Raw genomic sequence first — 21,784 nt, 5'->3', positions numbered from 1 at the left:
AATGAATTCCTAAAGACTTTATCTTTCCTTAGTGATGTTTTAATTTTTCTACTATGTAATCTTAAACAGCAATAACATAGTCTTTCTCTATGTGTGTGTTAACTGGTCTGCTTGAAAGTATAGTAAATGGTGTGTTTAATATTAATTAGACTAATATAGGAGTATAAAGATCTATTTGCATTTGCAAAGAATCCCTTTGCAAATAATTCTTTTTTGAATATAAATGTGGCAGAGGAGTCTGAGACAAAGCTTTGAGTTTTAGCAGTACCAGAACATCTGTATCTCAACATATTATTTATAAAATATACTGAAAGAACGTCCTCTACTTCATTCAACGAGTTTGGGAGCTGAAGCTGCTCAGAATAGGATCTCATACAACATCATCTTTTTGAAGTGCTATATGGCATGGACTCTTGTGTATTATAGTATAATACCATTTTTTTGGTTACACCTTTCTTGCAGAGCTGGGTTTTCTTGGAAGCCAACAAAGCTTAAGCTTCAAGGTCCCTCACTTGCAGAACCCTCTTTCAAGGCCCTGAGAAAGACTGTAGCAATGTTCTCATAATCTTATGTTTCAATAAAAATTTGCAAAATATATTTTAACTGCAATTGGCTTGAGGGCACTCTTTTTACTGACTTTCCCTCCTTTACAATTCTACTCCTATCAGGTAGCACTGAGGTGGCCATAGGTATATCTTGGATCTGGCTCAAAGAAAGTTGAGATGGGGAAACGCTGAGATTTCATTTGGATTTAGTGGATTATATAATTGTGGTTTGTAGTCATGCCTGTGCATGGTTAAAGTTATTGCTAAATGTTTTGGTGGAGAAATGACATACAGGAATATCCCTACTACCTATACTAAATCAGTGGGCTGAAATCTTAATATAAATATGTCCCATGGTGCTCAGCACCTGAAGTATGTGGGTAGTAAGGGAGAAACAGAGCAAAAAGCTAGGCGATGGAACTTTTCTAGACTCTCATGAAAAGTAATTAACTATGTCTGAATTATCTTTCCATTATCTCTTTATAGAATGTTAAAAAAATCAGCCAAGGCCGGGCGCGGTGGCTCAAGCCTGTAATCCCAGCACTTTGGGAGGCCGAGATGGGCGGATCACGAGGTCAGGAGATCGAGACCATCCTGGCTAACACGGTGAAACCCCGTCTCTACTAAGAAATACAAAAACTAGCCGGGCGAGGTGGCGGGCGCCTGTAGTCCCAGCTACTCGGGAGGCTGAGGCCGGAGAATGGCGTGAACCCGGGAGGCGGAGCTTGCAGTGAGCTGAGATCCGGCCACTGCACTCCAGCCTGGGTGCCAGAGCGAGACTCCGTCTCAAAAAAAAAAAAAAAAAAAAAAAAAATCAGCCAAGCACGACGGCTCACACCCATAACTTCAGCACTTTGGAAGGCAGAAGCAGGCAGATCACCTGAAGCCAGGAGTTCGGGACCACCCTGGCCAACATGTTGAAACCCTGTCTCTTAAAATAAATAAACAAATAAATAAATAATAAAGACTGGGCACAGTGGCTCACATTTGTAATCCCAGCACTTTGGGAGGCTGAGGCGGGTAGATCACGAGGTCAGGAGATTGAGACCATCCTGACTAATATGATGAAACCCCATCTCTACCAAAAATACAGAAAAAATATTTGCCAGGCGTAGTGGCAGGTGCCTGTAGTCCCAGCTACTCGAGCGGCTGAGGCAGGAGAATGGCGTGAACCCGGGAGCCAGAGCTTGCAGTGAACCAAGATCGCGCCACTGCACTCCAGCCTGGGCGACAGAGCGAGACTCCATCTCAAAATAAAAAATTTTTAATAAAATAAAACAAAAATAAATCATCATTGTGTGAGGAGGTCATTAAAGATCCTGCGGCCCTCACATTGTAGGAACAAAACATTTTAGGGTGCATTCATTAACTTTTAATTGGTAAAAACACTTATTTCCTAGATTTTGTGATGCCTATGGATCTGTCACTTAGATTTATAATTTATTTTGATTTCTTCTTCCATTCTAAATAAATATTCACTTCGTATCTAATTTAATATTGACAATTTTGTGATGTTAATTTTATGTGTCAATATTACTGGGCTAAGGGATGGTCAGATCGCTGGGAAAAAAAAACCATATTATTTCTGGGTGTGTCTGTGAGGTATTTGGGGAAGAGATTAGCATTTGCATCAGTGGACTGAATAAAGAAGATTCACCCTCATCAGTGTGAATGTCCCTCATTCAATCCATTGAGGATCCAAGTAGGACAAAAAGGCAGAGGAAGGGTGAATTTGCTTTCTCTGAACTGGAACATCAATCTTCTCCTGCCTTCAGATATTAGTGCTCCCAGTTCTTACGCCTTCTGACTCTGAATAAATTACATTGCTGGCTTTCCTGGTTCTCAAGCTTACAGACAGCAGATTATGGGATTTCTCTGCCTCCATAATTGCATGAGTCAATTCCCATAATAAATACCTCACCCCCAGACGACCCTGACACAGACTTTTGAGACAAGGTCTCACTCTGTTACCCAGGCTGGAGTGCAGTGGCGCGATCTCGGCTCACTGCAACCTCTGCCTCCCAGGTTCAAGTGATTCTCCTGCTTCAGCCTCCCAAGTAGCTGGGACTACAGATGCATGCCACCAAGCCTGGCTAATTTTTGTATTTTTAGTAGAGACAGGGTTTCACCATGTCGTCAGGCTGGTTTTGAACTCCTGATCTCAAGTAATCCACCCACCTCAGCCTCACAAATACAGGTGTGAGCCACCACACCATGCCGATAAACCTGATACAGATTTTATATTCTTTTTCTTAAACAAAGTCTCCCAAATGGAATAAACTTTGAACTTTGCAAAAATCTGTATTTCCACCTGTATTTCTCATTCTAAAAGAGATTTAAGGTATCTTCCCAACACAATAGTTGTGATGGCTTTATTTTCAAATCCTTTATCCTCATTAATGAGAGAAAATCTGAGGTCAAAGAAAAAAGGAAGGAAAAAATAAAAAAGGAAGGAGTGAAGGGGAGAAGGAGAGAAAGGAATCCTATCTATGGGAGGTATCTGTGTATGAGGGAATGAATTGGGCTTTGGGGTCAGACAGACAAACCTGGAGCTAAAATCTCAAAGTCATCATTTATGAGCTATGTAGCAAGTTATTTTACCTCTTGAAACCCCAGTTCTCTCATCCATAAAATGGGGATAATACCACTGACTTAGCAAGGTTATTATGAGAAAGAAATTGCCACATATGTAAAGCACCTTGTCAAGTGCCTGACACATATAAGGCATTTAATACAAATTTAAAATGTTTTATTGTTGAATGCATAACCCAAGTTGTATCTCCTGAAATAGCCTTACTAATATGCCACCTTTAGGGTGAGTAGGAAAGAAATAATTCCAACATTTTTCTTGCTCTCTTCACAGCAAATCATGAACAGTACAACATATGTGGGTACTTCATTTCGTTTTCTGTCAAGACATGAGACTGTCTGTACAAGGTGCAAAAATATGTCATCTTTCATTCTGAACAAAAGTTAACAAATAAACTGTTGTAGATGAACTGTCTAAAACATGGAATGGGATAGCAAATTTAGGAATCTTTATAAGAAGCTACACTGCCACTCACAGAAAAAGGTTTTGCACTTTATGTTTGTTTTAATGAAAAATAATCATAAATTAACTGTATTAGGGCAGTATCCAAATTCTCTTTGTACTATCTCTTCACAGAATATTTAAAAACCATCACTGTATGAGGAGGTGGTTAAAGACCCCGTGGCCCCCACAATGTAAGAACAAAATATTTTAGGATGCATCTGTTAACTTTTAATTGGTAAAAACACTTATTTCCTAGATTTTTTGATGCTTGTGATATTTGTCATTCGGATTTGTAATTTGTTGTGATTTCTAATTCAATTTCTTATTCTAATAATGTGCTTATTTCAAAGACAAAGCAACAGTTTTGATATTCATCCATTTACTGACTCCCATGTTTCACAGGCACCTAAGCACAGTAGATTAGAAAAATTTTAAAGTAAATGAAAGGATTAGAACTAGCTCAGAAGTCAACCCAGGGTCCAGGGGTCTCTTAGGCTTATCTGACACTTCACAGCTGTGATGCTGTGGACAAGAAGGATGGAACACCTTCAGAAGGGACCATAAGAAACAGCAAGTTGTCAGCAATGACTGCATTAAAGAAAATCTGAAGGTACAAGAGGCTTGATTGAAGAAGAAGAAAAAACAGCAGTGGTTAAAGTGCCACAAAATAACCTGAAATTTCTTGGTGCCCCCACTCAACAATGACTGCTATGTATAGTTAGCAATTTATCGTTATACTGGAGGGAGTTAGATAACCTATAAACTATGGATTAGAAGTAGTTAAGTGGTCAATTAGGCTTAGAAAAGCTGGTCACAGGTACATAGCTCTTCACTTGAGGTCTTTGCTAGATATAACTATATTTTTTTCCCTTGATGGAGAATTACATGCTACTGTAATCACCAAAGGCATTTGATTCTGTCTTCCTTGGTCTTAGACTCTAGAGCAACATGCTAAGACTATGGAGTATTCACCACTAACCAAATAAAACAGGAGAATTCTAACTGATGCATCTATACCCTCTGCCCTCTCCTTATTTCTAAAATATCTGAATTGTTCATCTCTCTATTGCCTATTATACTAGAACATCAGAGCTGCAACCTAATAAGTCATTTTATCTTCTCTTTTATGATGCAGAAACCATTGCCACAACATCCCCTAAGGAGGGGCCACATACCCCTGCACTCTGCAGAAGATAGTTCATTCCTTTACCTTTCATTTTTAGAAAGTTCAGCTTTATTAGTATATCATAATGCCTCCCTGCAATTCTACCCATTGGTCATGGTTATTTCCTCTGGAACCTCCCAAATGCATACCTATCTTTCTTCATGAATTAGCCCTATGATTCTTAAGTCCAATACCTTAATCACTCAGCCATTCTGGTACTATAGCCCTACGATTCTTACAAAACACATACACAAACACATATACAAAAGCAGTCATATATCTTCCTCACAAAGTCTTGAAATAATCCAGAATTATTTCAAGTATTTCAGTCTCGAGAGAGAATTCATTGCACCCCTACTCCCCACATTCACTCATTCCACAAACTTGTATTCAGTGCCTTCCATCTGTCAGGCACTTTGCTAGTCACCTGGGATACACTGGGAATCAAATAGCCCCCACAGAAAGATGCGAAATTGCTACTAGGATAAATATAGCAAAGGAGAGTTACCAAGTGCCTTCAAAGGATGTAATGAAGCAAGGTGGAAAAGTCAGAAAAGGCTGCCCTAAAGGAGTTAATATTGAATTAAAATCTGAAGGAAGAGTAGATACTAACTGAGGGAGGATAGAAAGATGATTATCGGAACAAAGGCCCTAGCCAGGAAGTAGCAGGAAAACTTGCATACATAGAAGAAGGGTGCTATAGCTAGGGTTCAGAGAACAGGGGGTGTGATTCATATTGAGTGTCAACTTGATTGGATTGAAGGATGCAAAGTATTGTTCCTATGTGCCTATGAGGGTGTTGCCAAAGGGGATTAACATTTGCGTCAGTGGACAGGGACAGGCAGACCCACCCTCAATCTGGGTAGGCGCCATCTAATCAGCTGCCAGCACAGCAAGAATAAAGCAGGCAGAAGAAAGTGACATGAGGAAACTGGCTGAGTCTTCCGGCCTTCATCTTTCTCCCATGCTGGATGATTCTTGCCCTGGAACATCAGACTCCAAGTTCTTCAGGTTTTGGACTCCTGGACTTAACCCAGTGATTTACCAGGGCCTCTCAGGCCTTTGGCTACAGACTGAAGGCTGCACAGTCAGCTTCCCTACTTCTGAGGTTTTGGGACTCAGACTGACTTCCTTGCTCCTCAGCTTGCAGATGGCCTATTGTGAGACTTCCCCTTGTGATCGTGTGACTCATGTGAGTCAGTTCTCCTAACAAACTCCCTGTCATATGTTCAAATATCCTCTAGTTCTGTCCCTTTAGAGAACGCTGACTAATACAGGGGGCAAGGTCAACATGCAGCAGGGAGAGAATCAGAGCTGGACCACACAAACCCCTCCATGTTAGGGAGCTTTGTCTGTATCCAAAAAGCAAATGGAAGCCAGTGAAAGATCATAAGCATGGGGCTAAGGGGTAGTGTTCAGAAGACCTCTCTGACTGTAGGGTGGATTATTGGGAGACCAATGAGGAAGGTATTACAGTATTTCGGGCAAGAAGTAATGATGGTCTTTGGGCTAGGGTGGTGAAAGAGGGAAGTAGACCAACTGGTTTGGGAGTTATTTAGGGGTAGAATTGAAGGGAGTTAGTGATAGATTAAGTATTGACTAAGGGAGCAGAAAGCACCAAAGATGAACTTAGGCCTCTACCTAAATATCAGGATGGTGATATCTTCTTAGATAGTGAAGACAGGTTTGGGAGAGAGAAAGACCATGAGGGTGGTTGCTGGCAACTAGAAAGCCATTTATCTTTTTTTTTTTTTCTTGAGATGGAGTCTCGCTCTGTCGCCCAGGCTGGAGCACAGTAGCCGGATCTCAGCTCACTGCAAGCTCCACCTCCCAGGTTTACGCCATTCTCCTGCCTCAGCCTCCCAAGTAGCTGGGACTATAGGCGCCCGGCTAATTTTTTTTTTTTTTTTTTTTTTTTTTTTTTTGTATTTTTAGTAGAGACGGGGTTTCATCGTGTTAGCGAGGATGGTCTCGATCTCTTGACCTCGTGATCCTCCCGTCTCGGCCTCCCAAAGTGCTGGGATTACAGGCTTGAGCCACCGCACCCAGCCAAAGCCATTTATCTTTATGCAAGCTATCGATGATAACTCTCAGGCGTCTTGCAGATAATGTGAAAAACCATTGGTAGCTTTTTAATTTTTGGTAGATACATAGCTCTTTTAAAAATTCTCTCCCTTCAGATAGAGGAAAAGTTTGTCATTACCATAATAAAATAGTTCCACTTTTAATGTCACATTTAATAATCAGAAATATTAAAGTTCAACTTCATGTTGTCACAATTTAAGTGTCAATGTTACCTGTATATAATTATACAAATTCCTCCACAGTAGTGGCATAGACTCTCTGTCCTCTATCTTAACCCATTTATGCCCAAGGTTGCAATTTTCTGAATTTTTACAATCAGACCTTGGCGATGGCCTTGAGCAGTAGGATGTAAATAACTCCCACATGCTTAGCGTTCCAATAATGGAACACTAGGCATAAATAACATTTATTAAGTTCTACAAGGAAAATGTTTTCCTCCTGTTTGTGAAGGACTGAAACTTTTTTTCTACTCAAGCACAAGGACATGGGATAAGCACTTTCAGTTTCCCCTCATATATCACTTGAACTGACAATGGATAGCATTTCATGACTTTTTAAAAAGACTTTTTACAATGAATAGCTTTGGTATACACTCAAGATATAACCAACTTACTGACTTTATGGAGCTAAAAACATTTCTTAAATCAAGTTGTAGTGAAATGTCTATCATTTTACCTAAAGAATCAGAGCCTACATCAACAACCTCAAATCCTTATTTATCCTTGGAAATCTCAATATAGTTTTCTTTGGAGTGGGGAGTTCTTAATTTTATAGTATAATTCAGAGCAAGTATGAGAGTCAAAATGCAGAAATAAGTTTCTAAAATTCAAATTAAATTCAAATATTTATTTAACAATGCAACTTTGAGGTTAGCATTCATTAAGAAACAAAGCAGCAAAGGAAAAAAAAGAAATCCAGTGATCCTGTTCCAACTAGAAACATTTTCTTAAGCCACTGAAAGGAAACTTTAGAACAGCCTCCAAAACAAAATTTGATTCTACTCTGTAATTAAAATGTAGCTATAGTACATGCCCCCTGGGCCCAAAGACCACTGTCCTCATTTTAAGCAGATTCACTGTTAAACAGGCAAGACTTGTCAGGTCAGCGCTTAAATGGTATTTCTCAATCCAAAAAAAAAAGTCTCTATTCAAGAGAGTGAGGCATTGGTACAGGTCATCCCAAATTCTTGTAGATTAAATTAGCTGGCCTGTGTTTTCTGACTCCTAGTCTGCTTTCCTCCTGCAGGGACACATAGAAGGGGGGATTCAGACTGGCAAGGCTGTTGAAGGGCAGGTAAGCTGAGGGACAAGGCACAAAAGAGCAGGCTCCGCTCTGCCTCAGTCTCTCATCAAAAGGTCTTATTTGTTATTGATAAGTTGACGCTCAGGCATCACCTATTCTCTGGACCCAGTCTGTAGAGTTTTTTTCTCATATGGTCTTTTTGTACATCTCTGCTTAGGGGCTCACTATACATAACAGAAAGGTCACTGAAATGAGAGTCAAGCGAACCAAATTCTAATCCCAGCAGTGACACAGGTGAACCATGCGAGCTTGGGCAAATCTCTTAGTTTGTGACACTAGTTTCATGTCTGTAAAATAAATTCCTCTATGTGATTTCCCCTAGATCTCAACAGCCTCTGCTTACTAAGGGTAATAACCCTATTTTCACCATCTCTTACCCTCACCTGCATAACAACATCTCAGCCCCATGAACCCTCCAGCCCCACGGCTTCTCTAATACTTACAAAGTCCCCTTCTTAGATTAAATTACATTAACTTACCATCTATATGCCAGATTTATGCTTAGCACTGGGACTAAACTAGCAAACAAAATAATATCATATTCCCAGCATTGAGCTAAAATAAGATTTTCATTTAAAGCAGAACATTCTGACTGCTACAGGGAACACAGATTGTAGGATAACCAGAGTGAACGTGGAGACACGAATTGGAAAACTATTGCAATAGTTCGAGTAAGAGAGGATGGTTGGCAGGATTGGAAGGGTGAAGATGGAGAATTCAGTAACTATTTTAGAAGTCTTACTGAAGGATTAGGAAGGGGACGTAAGGGAGAGAAAGGGAAAAAGAGAGGTGCCAAGGTGACTCCTAGCTTTCTGGTTTGAGCTTTTGTGTTGATCAATGGAAAAATCTGGGGAGGAATATGTTTGGAGCTTGTGGAGTTCTCCTTGGACACATTCAGTCTGCAACATTCACAAGACATTCAGATGGAGATATCAAGTAGATGATTGGATGCAAGGCGGAAGTGCTCTGGATATAAACATTTGGGAGTTTTCAGCAAATAGATGTTTCAAACCATGGGAATAGAGGAACTCACCCAGGGAGAGAGAACAGGCTGTCCCACATGAGCTCACAAACTGTCTTCTCTCATTGTTTGGTGCTAGCAGTCATATGTAGACCAATGGTGCTGGCCCCTAAGAGCAGTACTCCCCAGGGGTTCATGGCGTACTTGGTTCTTGGCAGGCATCCCTGGGCTAAAGCTAGACTTCAGTCAGCCCAGAAGTGGAGCAAATTCTCCCTTCCACACTCAGTGTCCCGCTTGGTCACCTGAGCCACAGGTCAGGCTGCTGAGTCTCTAGTACTTAGGAGAACATTACCTGCAAGTCTCGCTCATTCCTTATAAACTAGACACCAACATCTGAGCCAGGCACTGGATGTTGCCCTCAGACCAAAATCACATAACTGAAACCAAACACCCTTATGCATGCATTCAGCACACCTACTCAAACTCATCTGAGACTCCATTTAGGCTCAGGTTGCCCACCATGTTCACCACTACCACCGTTACTACCACACCATTTGAATAATTTTGAGAGAAAGGTTAACAAATTTTCCCAACCTTCAGCATCTTCATCTAATTAATACTCTTAATCTTCTACCTATGTGGGGATTTGGCTTTGTGAAACACTTGCTACAAGAGAATCTAGGGAAGCAAAGGATGAAATATTTGTTCTCAATTTGATAAATAACCTACTAACCTATTGATTGCTGTATCACAGGAATAACACTACCACCATCAGAAAAAGCTGCCGAACAAATCAACCCTCGTGTCAAATCTTCTTGTCTGTATGACACCAAGTGCAAGGAGAAGAGCACTAGGGGAAGCTTTAAACAAGAAAGCATACATGAACAAGGTGAATATAACAATGATCATAATTTGGACCACAGAAAAGGGGTATGGGGACCTTATAGGTCTAGTAAAGGCACCTGTGTCACAGGCAATCCAGTGTGTACCCTCTGCCTGTTGTGTGGGTCACCTTTACACCAGTATCTGCCAGGCTCCAGCGTGCCTGAGGGAACAAAAAACAAGATAACATCCTGTGTCATGTGTGTGTGGTGCACAAATGTTGACATGAAATCACATTATTTACTACATAGGATGTAGTAAGGGCCTTATCTGAAGCAAACAAAATATCTTGGAAAAGGAAGACTTCACTCTTCCCAGCAGCACTGGAGAAAGCTTTTCACTCAACCCATTTAATCTGAGTCTTGAAGGATGTACAGGAGACCTCCAGGTGGGCAAGTTGTAAGTAAAGGAGAGAATTCTAGGCTAGAGGGGAAGTTCATTTAAATGTGCAAAAGTAAAGAAGCAGATGGTGTTCTGGGATAATATTCCCCAAGTATGTGGACCTCAACATGGTTGGCACCTAGCAGTGCCAAGTGAGGTGGGAGAAGATTTTGAGTGGCATGCAGACACTACATTCAATAACACTGAATCATTTGGGATTAAAAAAATTATCTACCTTTTAATTCCTTTCCTTCCTCACCCAGGAAACTTTCTCAGTTGGCTCCTAGGATGCTCTAACCTTTCTCTTAAAAGCTAATCTTCCTTATTAACAAATGAGCAGGTTTCAGGTTTGGAGGTTTTACAGGCAATAGTATCTACCTAGAATTTAATATTATTTTGCTTTTATTAATTATTTTTACTTATGGATAATTACAATGGTTTTCCATTTACAGTTATGATATGAAAATTTTTTTCTAAATAAACTCTAATAATGTGATTTAAGTACAGAAAAATATTGAGGAGTTAATCATACAGACATGGTAAACACAGTAAAAATTATGACCATGGTATGTGAATATAGGAAATTTTAGAAATACTCTCAAGGAGAAAAGTTAGCAGGGTGATATTTTGGTATTACTAGATTGTTCAGGGATCAAGCATGGTAAAACGGATAAAATTCAAAACCATGAGATAGAAATTCACATCTTCCTCTGCTACTTTCTAGCTGCATGGACAAGGGCTCTTAAGGGCTCTAAGTCTCAATCCCTTCACCTTTATATCAAGGATTAGTTATACAAGAATGTAAGGATTAGAGGCAACAAATATGCAGGTCATAAGATTGTAGACATTATTAATCTCCTTTATAACTTCCCAACAAGCTTTCAAGTTTAGTTATTATGGACTCTGACCTAATGTCTCTAATTATGTGAGACATTAGGTCTGCAGAGCTGTATTTGGCTTTAAAAAGAAATCAAATGTATTATTTCTCTTAAGTATTCAATTAACTTATACAAGAATTTAAGAACTCAGCACAATGCTCACTCCCAGCTGCTCCTAGATTGTCCCAAATGGTTGTAAACTGGGGAGGGGACTGCCCACCCTGTCCAAGTCAGAAGTTTTAGGTTAAATTCTAATGGTCTTCTGAACGCATTTTGTAATACTTCTTCAATAAACTAAAAACAACAAACCATAGAACTATGCAAACAATATGGCCACATCTCTGAAAATTTACAATACTGAAAAAAAGAAAAAAAAAATCACTCAATTCATATTCCACAGTTTCGATCTCATCCTTTCAGCCACCTCTCTTCCTCCCATAATGAATGAGGCCTGAAGAAGCCTCTGAACATTAAAAGATTGGCAAACAAAAACTTAGTGCCCTACCACTTGGTTCTCTAGTTTTCTACTTCAAAAACAAGTGCAGGCTGAAACCTGGAAACCAAGAGGTTTGTCTTTTCATGGTGACACCTTGCCTAAGTAAGAGATAAACTGGACCAGCCTACCTCCCTTAGTGAACAGAGTCTGTTTGAATTTCTGGCCCATGTAAAATTATTAAAGCAGGGCACACAAGCAGTTTCCTCTCAAACAGTAGCAATGATTTTGATTTTCCAAATTATGCACTGCCTTTTTGGGAAACCTGTCATGAGAGGATTTTCTGCCTCCTAAACCTATCTTGCATTTCCTGGAAGTGTTTTACTAAGTGGGTCATCTCATATCACAAAGGAGAAAAAATCCAGGACACTGGTGATATCTCCTGCACAGTTTTGCAGTTCTCATTACAAGCACAATGCACAAGCAATTTATGACTGCTGGGTCTTTGGTATGGCTATACATTTGTCCTTCACATTTGTATACCACCACCACACTTCTTCCTAAATGAATCACTAGATTTAAATGGATCAGATATTAGTATTTCTTCTAACAAGTTGGTAAAATTCATAAAAATCATTTTTAGAAATGTCTTTTTTGAAGACCAAAGGAATGGAATGATATAAATCTCACGCCATAAAAATGAGTGCATTATTTTAAATGAGACATGATCAGACATTTTAACAGTTTTTAAAATGCTTATGTTCCCAAGTGATAGTATCTCCTACTAGAAATCATAGCTTTTGATTGGCTAAAAAGACTGAAAACGGCAGTGCTCTACCTCCTACCTTTTACACACACAAAAATGACCAACTGCTTCTGAATGATCTTTACATCTTGTTAATGATCTGTTTAAGGTTATTATAGTTTATAAAATGTTTTTTGTTTTGCAAATTCTGGCTATATAAACATAACCATAAATACAAGAAGACAAGTGTACCTAGGGTCTGATACTTTCTTTGTTGATATATTAATGGTGTCAAATTTTGTATCTGAGGCATAGGAAAATGATCAAAGAATTCAAAATTTAACTTTGATAGAGTAGCTCTTTAGAAGAAAGAAAGCATGTGGCTTCATTACAGAACTCCGCTTAATCTCAGGATCTAAATGTTCCAACTTTAAATAAATTCTCACAAGCCTGCTTGCTTTCTGATTGCCAAGTCTGAACAGCCACAAGCAGGATCTGACCTGTACCTATAAACACGTAAACCAGCACAAATGAAATCACTAAGCGACGTAAAAGCAACAAGGAACAAGCACCCGTTAATTTTAAAGATAATATAAACAAAATGATACCTGTTCTTCGGCTCTTTGGTGTCTCAGCGTCGATAAATATCTCCTGATTGCATGGAGAGGATATTTTTTGAAATAAGAGAATCTAGATGGAGGTAACAGACTATCCATGGTGAGGAAAGCAAGAGGGTCTTTGTCTGCACCTCCTTGTCAGCAACCATATGAAATTAGAAACTTAGCAATTCCTCAGATGCCTAAAGATTTGTTTGTAGCTCGACCACTTCCCTCCTACAAACAAAGCAAATGTTCTCCTTGCTGTTTCCTCTTTTGGGTAGAGTTCCTGGTGAAACCAGACAGCCAAGTATGAACACTGTCTAGAAGCGTCCAGAAATGCAATGCCCAAAGGGCAATAGGAATTCAGGGGCTGGTCCAGAGAATGCAAATTACTTAGTGGTAGTGATGCGACTGTCCTATTTCTAGCAACAGTGTTCTGTTGCAAGCTATGTTAATATTAGCTAGCTGGTGACTTTCCATACCCACAGACTCTCGTGAGGCTTAATTTTAATTCTTCTGACACTTTTTCTACTTCTTAAACAGGGCATGAGATGTGGTTTTCCCAGTTTCCTTCTAGATTTCTTATCATCATGCGCACACACAGACACACAGCTCAGTTGCGGTCTGAGCTCGAAAGTGTTGATTCATTCAGTCTTGAGAAGACTGTTTTAGGGGACTTCTAAAAAAAATTAACAAATTACCTCACTCTTCATTGTTATCAAGGAGCTCATTGTCAGCACTGAAAACGTTCGACTTGCACTGTGATACATTATGCAACATGCCCAGTAACCAGATACTTTACATTAATTGAACAATAGCTGCAAACAGATTCTGTTCTGAGTTAAAAGCCTTCTCTCCCTGAATCCTTATCTCCAATCCACAGGCTGAATTCAGAAACATTAACTTTCCCTAGGCTTTTAAAAATTATGATTGTGAGAGAAAATGTTATATGTTTACTTTCTAACTTCTATAAAAAAAATTCATGCTTAAAAAAAAAAAAAGAAAAAAGAAAAATAATGCCAAGAGGTCTGTGGTCTTAGAGGACATGAAATCATAAAATTTGAAAGTTCAATATTTTCTTAATACTTTATAGAGATCACAGCGTTTTTCTAAACTAGGGCCCCAAATAGACTTTACTATTTTATTATCCTTTTAAACTTTGCAGTAGCTGGTTCCTTTGATGGAAATATTTGGTCACTTCTGTGAGGGGCTGTCATGTAGAGAATAGACTGGACATCAACAAAAATTATGTGACCCAGAGTTTTCTTTAAGGGTGAAAGAAAGACCTGGTTTTTCCCTCTTCACAGAGAGCACTGCAAGTTAGAGGGGAAGAGGAGGTAGGCAGCGCTGGGGAAATTACATTGCAGCCTGAGTTGTCCCCCTGGACAGCCTCCCTGACACTCCTGGATGGGTCACCTGCCTTCAGGGAACACACTTGATGGCCTAAAGCTGGTTGCGCTGCAAGCAGCCCAGGCCATCTGTCAGGCTGGCATTGGGCCCATTGGCAAGGTGATCTTCCAGACTCACCAGGGCCAGTCTGGCAATTCCAAGAAGTCATTTACATATTGCTGCTGGAGCTGGCTCCTAGGAGGAGGCCCTGCCCTTCTGTCACCTCTCCAGGTGCACCATGCTACATGCATACAGAGGCTCTGCACGTCCTTCTCTGTATGCTGGAGACAGCTGACTCTAATGAGGGCAAGAGCGAAGCAGTGTGCTTGTGAAACACCTGAATGCTAAGGGCGCAGTGTTGCATGCTCCCTGCCAGTTCATGACCCAGAAAAACAAGAAGTGTAGAAGGCCAGATACCCTGGGCCAACTTGAGGCCCTGGAAAGAGAGGCAGCCCTAGGGATTGTGGGGGCAGGGAAATGTGCCATTCATACATACCTCTGAGATCCACTAACTGCCCTTTTGCTTCTCTTTTTAAAAATAAACGTTCGGAGATGCCTCTTTATTGTGGGCAGAAGCCAGCAGCCTGCTAAACCCCCACAACGTGACTGGTTATCCAATCTTTTCCCAACAGACGAACACAAAGCAGACTTCATTTCCACAGTTGTTTCAGGATCACTTTTTCTTGGGCTGAGGTGAGTGATGAAAAGAAATGGGGAGGAGGGAGAAATGCAGCAACCCCAAACAAAAATTGTTCTATTAGATTAAGCACAAAAAAGAAAAATGGGTGAAACAAATGCAACTAAAATTCCTTTAGGAATTTAATTGATAACAAATATAAATCATATCTAATACTAATTGGGCCTTTTGGCCAGGTGATGTGCTAACATCTTTACGTGTATCCTACATGTAATTACATGTAATCCTACAGTAACATATGGGGAAACTAAAGCTCAGAGAAGGTAACCATTTGCTGAGGTCCCACAGCTACAAAAACAGAGGCGAAGGGGATTGTTACCAGATAAACCTGACTCCAGTATACTGCAGAACCATTTAACCCACTCCCAGAAATGAATGATCAGGGACCTATTAACTTGAAGAAGGAAAGACACGGAGTTACCTTGTTAAAGAGACAACAGGTCAGGTGTGGTGGCTCACGCTGGTAATCCCAGCATTTTGGGAGGCCAAGGCAGTTGGATCACTTGAGGTCAGGAGTTTGAGACCAGCCTGTCCAACATGGTGAAACCTCGTCTCTACTAAAAATACAAAAACTTAGCTGAGTGTGGTGGTGCGTGCCTGTAATGCCAACTGCTTGGGAGACTGAGTCAAGAGAATCACTTGAACCTGGGAGGCGGAGGTTGCAGTGAGCCCAGATCTTACCACTGCACTCTATCTTGGGTGACAGAGCAAGACTCTGTCTCCAAAAAAAAAAAAAAAAAAAAAAAAAGAGAGAGAAATACAAATGTAGACTGCTAGGAATTTGCAGACTATGATTGGAAAGCAAGTACGTCTTCTCAAACAATCATGCAACTTCCTGTCCTGAATTCTCTGTAAATAATGTTCATATCATTACCTACCTCTTAAAGATTCCTTTATGAAATGATTCTGGTGATGCTAAAAAGAAGCTGTATTTGTAGATACAGATATTCTGCTTCCCGAATTTTGAAAACTACTATAATCTCAGTTTCTGTTTGATGTAGGTTTCAATGGTCCCTCTATATTTAATACAATATGAATGTGGGAATTTATGCACCCTGATTCTCAGGTGGTAGGCATAGTCTCCTTAAGTTTACAGTATGGACATCTCTGCCATCCCAGCTTGGAGAAGTGCTTTTTTTTTTTTTTTTTTTTTAAAGGAATGCCACTTTTAATTGCCACTGTGACTCAGGTGACTTGATGAAAGACAGCTGACCAGAGTCCTGGTCGCTACAATCTATATCTGCAAGGACTGAAGGGCTCAGTGTTTCTTCCACAAGTATAAGAGGTATATTCTGCCCTCTGCAAAGTAGCACAATAAAGAGTGGAAGCAGGCTGAGCACGGCAGCTCACTCCTGTAATCTCAGCACTTTGAGAGGCCAAGGCAGGTGGGTCATGAGGTCAGGAGTTCAAGAACAGCCTGGCCAAAATGGTAAAACCCCATCTCCACTAAAAATACAAAAATTAGCCAGACATGGTAGGGTGTGCCTGTAATCCCAGCTACACAGGAGGCTGAGGTAGGAGAATCACTTGAACCCGGGAGGCAGAGGTTGCAGTAAACCGAGATTGTGCCACTGTACTCTAGCCTGGGCGACAGAGCAAGACTCCGTCTCAAAAAGAAAAAGAAAAAGAAAAGAGTGGAAGCAGTTATCTGTTATTTTGCAGAACTCACTCCCACCCCTCATCCTCAATAGAAAAATAACCAAGAGAAACCATGAATCCAGGAAAGTCATAGGTTAAGGCTGCAATCCCACAATGAAAGGATATTGTTTGTTCTCTGTGCTTTCTAATAATAACCTGCTTTTTTGCAAATGGCTTAAAGTATGGGGAATTCCAAATTCTTCACTTGAAAAGAAACATAATGAGGCAAAGCCAACACCAGGAAAAATAGTGGCAAGGGAGTGAGGAGAAAGATATTTGCAGGCTGGGCGCGGTGGCTGAAGCCTGTAATCCCAGCACTTTGGGAGGCCGAGACGGGCGGATCACGAGGTCAGGAGATGGAGACCATCCTGGCTAACAAGGTGAAACCCCGTCTCCACTAAAAAATACAAAAAACTAGCCGGGCGAGGTGGCGGGCGCCTGTAGTCCCAGCTACTCCAGAGGCTGAGGTGGGAGAATGGTGTAAACCCGGGAGGCGGAGTTTGCAGTGAGCTGAGATCTGGCCACTGCACTCCAGCCTAGGCGACAGAACGAGACTCTGCCTCAAAAACAAACAAACAAACAAACAAACAAACAAAGATATTTTACAGTTTATTCTTTTTCAAATGTTAAAGAAGATGGGATGAAAATGTAGGTTTGTGAAGTCATCTAGCTCTGTTCACCACACACAGTAGGTGTTTAGTTAACATATACCAATGCATATTCATTGAAAGAGAATGACAAAGAAAAGAGAGTGAGATCCAAGGGTTAAATACAGGTTAAGAAACGTGAAAGAAAAATTGAGAAACAGTGTCTCCAGGATACCTTTGAGTTGATGAGATTTTCAAATTGAATCAGGACAAAAATGAAAACCCCACTAATCTCCTCCTTCCAATCAGTGCTAAGAGTTCCTATCAGGAAAATGACTCTGTTCTCCGGGAATTAATCCAGCCTGGATACATAGTGAAGGGTCGGCAGTTAGGATGATGGAGAAGCCGCTAGCTCAGAAAACAGAAATCATTTATTATTATGAATTCCACTGATAAATCATTCTCATCCCACTAGATCTGTAGATACTGGTCCAGTCTCACATTCCCGCAAGGACAGCATCAAATACAATCAAGAGAGGAATGGGAGGCATTCAATATTGCTCATCAAGACAAGTTTATGCAGCACCAGATTCCACCTTATTGCATGATTAAAGCACTTCTGCTACTTCATAGGACAACATTTTCTTAGTGCCCTCACCACATAGGGAGTAATTATCCTATATCTGCAGATGGTGCATTTTTACTTTCCCAAAATTCACTTTCAAAATTCCCTCTATATTCCCATTACAACCATCATTCAGCAACTTTTATGTTTCTAATTGCTCTATAAACTGTACAACTTTTATGCCTTTTGCTCTTTGGTCTCAAGTATTAATTTCTCAAATTCAACAATATTTCCATACTCATGAGACACTTATCCTCCACTTAAGAAAAAAAGACATTTTCTGCATAGTTTAGGCCAAACTTGAACATGCATTTGAATCATCTAGAGGGCTTGTTAAAGCACAGGTGGCTGGGCCCCACCCTCAGAGTTTCTAATTCTGTAGGACTTGCGGGAGGAGCAGAGATTTTGCTTTTCTGACAACTTCTCCAGTGATGCTGATGCTGCTAGGAGCCCCACTTTGAGAGGCACTGGTTTGGGAGCTGTCAGGTAAGGACATGGCTGTAGAGGGATTTCCCAGGTGGAGTTTGAAAGATAGTGGCCCTGTTTGCTAAAGCACTTCGAGAGCTTCCATCAGGCCCACAATTTAAAACACACTTCCCCAGTAGGGGTGGTTTTCCTCAGGCCAATGCCCATCTCTTTTCTTGCAGCCACTTTCCCATGAGAAAATTCCTGCATATCAGTCTTCACATGGGCCTCCCATCAGGTGATATCTTGACTTGATATCTGATTGCTTCCACATTCCCACATTCTCTCTCACTCATTTTCTCTTGTCAAGGTACAGTGGTGCTATTAGTAGCCTTAGTTCAAGGAGATCAACTCTTGCTTTAGGCCCAGGACCAGAAAATAGAGCCAGCTCTACCCAATGCCCCCTCTTCTCCTTCTTCTGCCACTAGCTTCTCGTCCTTTTCAAGTTAGGATGAAGGGATCCTAAACCTGAAACAGGGAGCCCCCCTTACCACCAAGAATCTCCCAAATCACATCCTTTCTCAAACCCATCCCCAAGCACAACCTGCTTATCTTTGTCTCCAACATGCCCATGGTTTGCGATGAATCCTCTAACTCCATCTTCTTTCATCCAGTCTTGAGAATTCCCACTGGGGATGGAATTCCAAATTATTCCTTTAACAGAAACATTCAAATCTCCCAGCAAACTTACTGTTTTTGATGGATTTGGGGCAGGTCTTTGAAGCTGTGTTGCCTTCTTCTCTCCAGCAGTCATGATTTGCTCCTTCTGGGAGGCCTAGCACCAACCCAGAAGAAGAGGAAAGAGGCTTTTCTTTTTAAGGAAAATGGGGGAATTTCAAATTGGTGGACATGCTACCGATAATTCTATATGAAAACTAAAAATACGGTTTTACTACAATGCTTCTCAATCTTTCATGTGCACATGAATTACCTGGAAGGTCTGGGATAGAGCTCAAGATTCTGCATTTCTAACAAGTTCCAGGATGATGTTGATGTTCTGTGTATCTTACTTTAATTAGCAAGATTCCAGTACCTCTTTTGGAATGCAAAATCAACACTATCTCAGAGCCTCAGTTTAAACTCCAACTTTAATTACAGGAGTTTCTTCCATTAATACCCATCACAGTTTGCTATTTTTAAAATTCATTTGTTTACTCTTTTTTTTTTTTTTGGTCTTCTCTACTGGAACATAAGCTCCATGAGGGCAGGAATATTGTTCATCTCAGTGACCATTTTGTCCCCAACACTTAGCACAGATGGTAACAATGTAGAAGCCAGGAAACAGAAGAACAAGTGGTAACTCACTTAACAAATGAGCTGAAAGTTAAGGCAACAGCAAGGAACACTGAGAAGAAACCCAATTTGCACTACAGAATTCCCCAAAGGCTCCAGAATTGGCAGACCAAGTAATTCTGGAAATGGGGGCAGAAACAAGGTGGTTGGTTGACAATCTTTAAGATGCATTTTGACCAGACCCCTCCCTACTCCATTAAAGAGAGGACAGAAATTTCTTTGCGGAAGATTGGCGTTTATTTTCATTCCTGTTCTCTTGGCTCTTTGAATTTGTGTCTTTAAAAAAAATTGCAATCCTTCTCCCTGTATGCAGCTGCCTTCTTTTTCATTCTTTAGGCCTCAGCTTAAATCATACCTGCTTGGAGGGGGTTTCCATACTTTTCTATCTAGAATAGGTTCCCCTTGGTGTTTTTTTTTCACTAGGTAAGTTCTTTCTGTGTGTAAGTTGTTCACTGAACACAGGGAAGTCATGGGGTGATATTATAAAAAGAAATTATTGCCAGGCGCGGTGGCTCATGCCTGTAATTCCAGCACTTTGGGAGGCCGAGGCAGGTGGATCACGGGGTCAGGAGATGGAGACCATCCTGGCTAACATGGTGAAACCCTGTCTCTACTAAAAATACAAAAAAATTAGCGTTGCGTGGTGGCGGGCGCCTGTAGTCCCAGCTACTTGGCAGGCTGAGGCAGGAGAATGGCATGAACCCAGGAGGCAGAGCTTGCAGTGAGCCGAGATCGCATCACTGCACTCCAGCCTGGGCTACAGAGTGAGACTCCATCTCAGAAGAAAAAGAAAAAGAAATTATTTTCTACTCCTACTATCCCTTTATATATGACCCGTGTGTGTGTGTGTGTGTGTGTGTGTGTGTGTGTGTGTGCGCGCGCGCGCATGCGTGCACACCTTCCTCTATAGATGAGTAAACTTTGGAGCAGTCTGCATTACTTTTTTAGTTACTCAGAGGAACTAGAAAATCCTACAATAATTTCATCCTAAGCCAATCTCTATTTGATATAGCCTAGTCTAAGAAAATATTTTCAACATGATTGACCTTCTCGCTTCGCTTTGGCTGAAACCTACTGAGCGCTGACTACTTTCAGCAGAAGAGAGAGGAGTGGTCTCACTCTCTCATTTCTCCTCCTCTCCTAGCTTGCTCACCGAGATTTCTGAATCTGCCAGGGCAAAGGCAGGGGTTGGAAGGAGAGACACTGTGAATAGAAAGCTCTCACTTGGCTGGTGCTGTGGTAAGATGGCCTCATTCTCTCTGGGCCTGGCAGTTGTTTAGAGTGTTCTCTTTCCCTGGCAGGCTCTTCATTCATTGCAGCGTTAGGAACCTGGCTCAAAGTTATCCTCTCAACCACAGGGCTGCTACCACCCTTAATGCATGTCAGATTCACCAGTGTTTGCTTCCTGGGTTTAACTGACTTGCTGAGAAAGGTTTCCCTGATCCTGATGTTATAAAATATTTCTCTTTTTTTTGAGACAGAATCTCCCTTTGTCACCCAGGCTGGAGTGCAATGGTGAAATCTCAGCTCACTGCAACCCCCACCTCCTGGGTTCAAGCAATTCTCTTGCCTTAGCCTCCTGAGTAGCTGGGATTACTACAGATGTACGCCACCACAACCTGGCTAATTTTTATATTTTTAGTAGAGACAAGGTTTCACCATGTTGGTCAGGCTGGTCTCAAACTCCCGACCTCAGGTGACCCACCCCCTGCCACCCCCCATCTCGGTCTCCCAAAGTGCTGGAATTACAGGTGTGAGCCACTGTGCCTGGCCTTTCTCTATGTTTTCTAATATGCTTTGTCTTTTACATTTAGATATTTAACAACATTTAAAATTTATTTTTGTGTATGAAATGAAGTAGAGATCTATTCTACTTTCTTTTTTTGTTTGTTTTTGAGACGGAGTCTCCCTCTGTCGCCCAGGCTGGAGTGCAGTGGCTCAATCTCGGCTCACTGCAAGCTCCACCTCCCGGGTTCACGCCATTATCCTGCCTCAGCCTCCCAAGTAGCTGGGACTATAGGCGCCCACCACCATGCCCGGCTAAATTTTTTTTTTTTTTATTTTTAGTAGAGACGGGGTT

General features: G+C 41.0%; 1 protein-coding gene across 3 annotated transcripts in view; it reads right to left on the bottom strand.

Moving 5' to 3' along the window:
- Window positions 1-13,354, bottom strand: part of LOC105490383 (ATPase secretory pathway Ca2+ transporting 1) — a 158,670-nt gene extending 145,316 nt beyond the window's left edge. For 2 of the 3 annotated variants that reach the window (XM_011755905.2, XM_011755906.2), the window contains exon 1: window positions 13,020-13,354. In XM_011755905.2, coding sequence (XP_011754207.1) covers window positions 13,020-13,127 — 108 coding nt within the window. In that variant the 5' untranslated portion in view covers window positions 13,128-13,354. The remainder of the gene's footprint in view (window positions 1-13,019) is intronic. The other variant, XM_071090895.1, reaches the window with a different exon arrangement.
- Between the last annotated feature and the right edge of the window lie 8,430 nt (window positions 13,355-21,784).

This window comes from Macaca nemestrina, chromosome 2 (assembly GCF_043159975.1).
Source record: "Macaca nemestrina isolate mMacNem1 chromosome 2, mMacNem.hap1, whole genome shotgun sequence".
NCBI classification, from domain to species: domain Eukaryota; kingdom Metazoa; phylum Chordata; class Mammalia; order Primates; family Cercopithecidae; genus Macaca; species Macaca nemestrina.
This window is presented reverse-complemented; position numbering and strand designations above follow the sequence as displayed.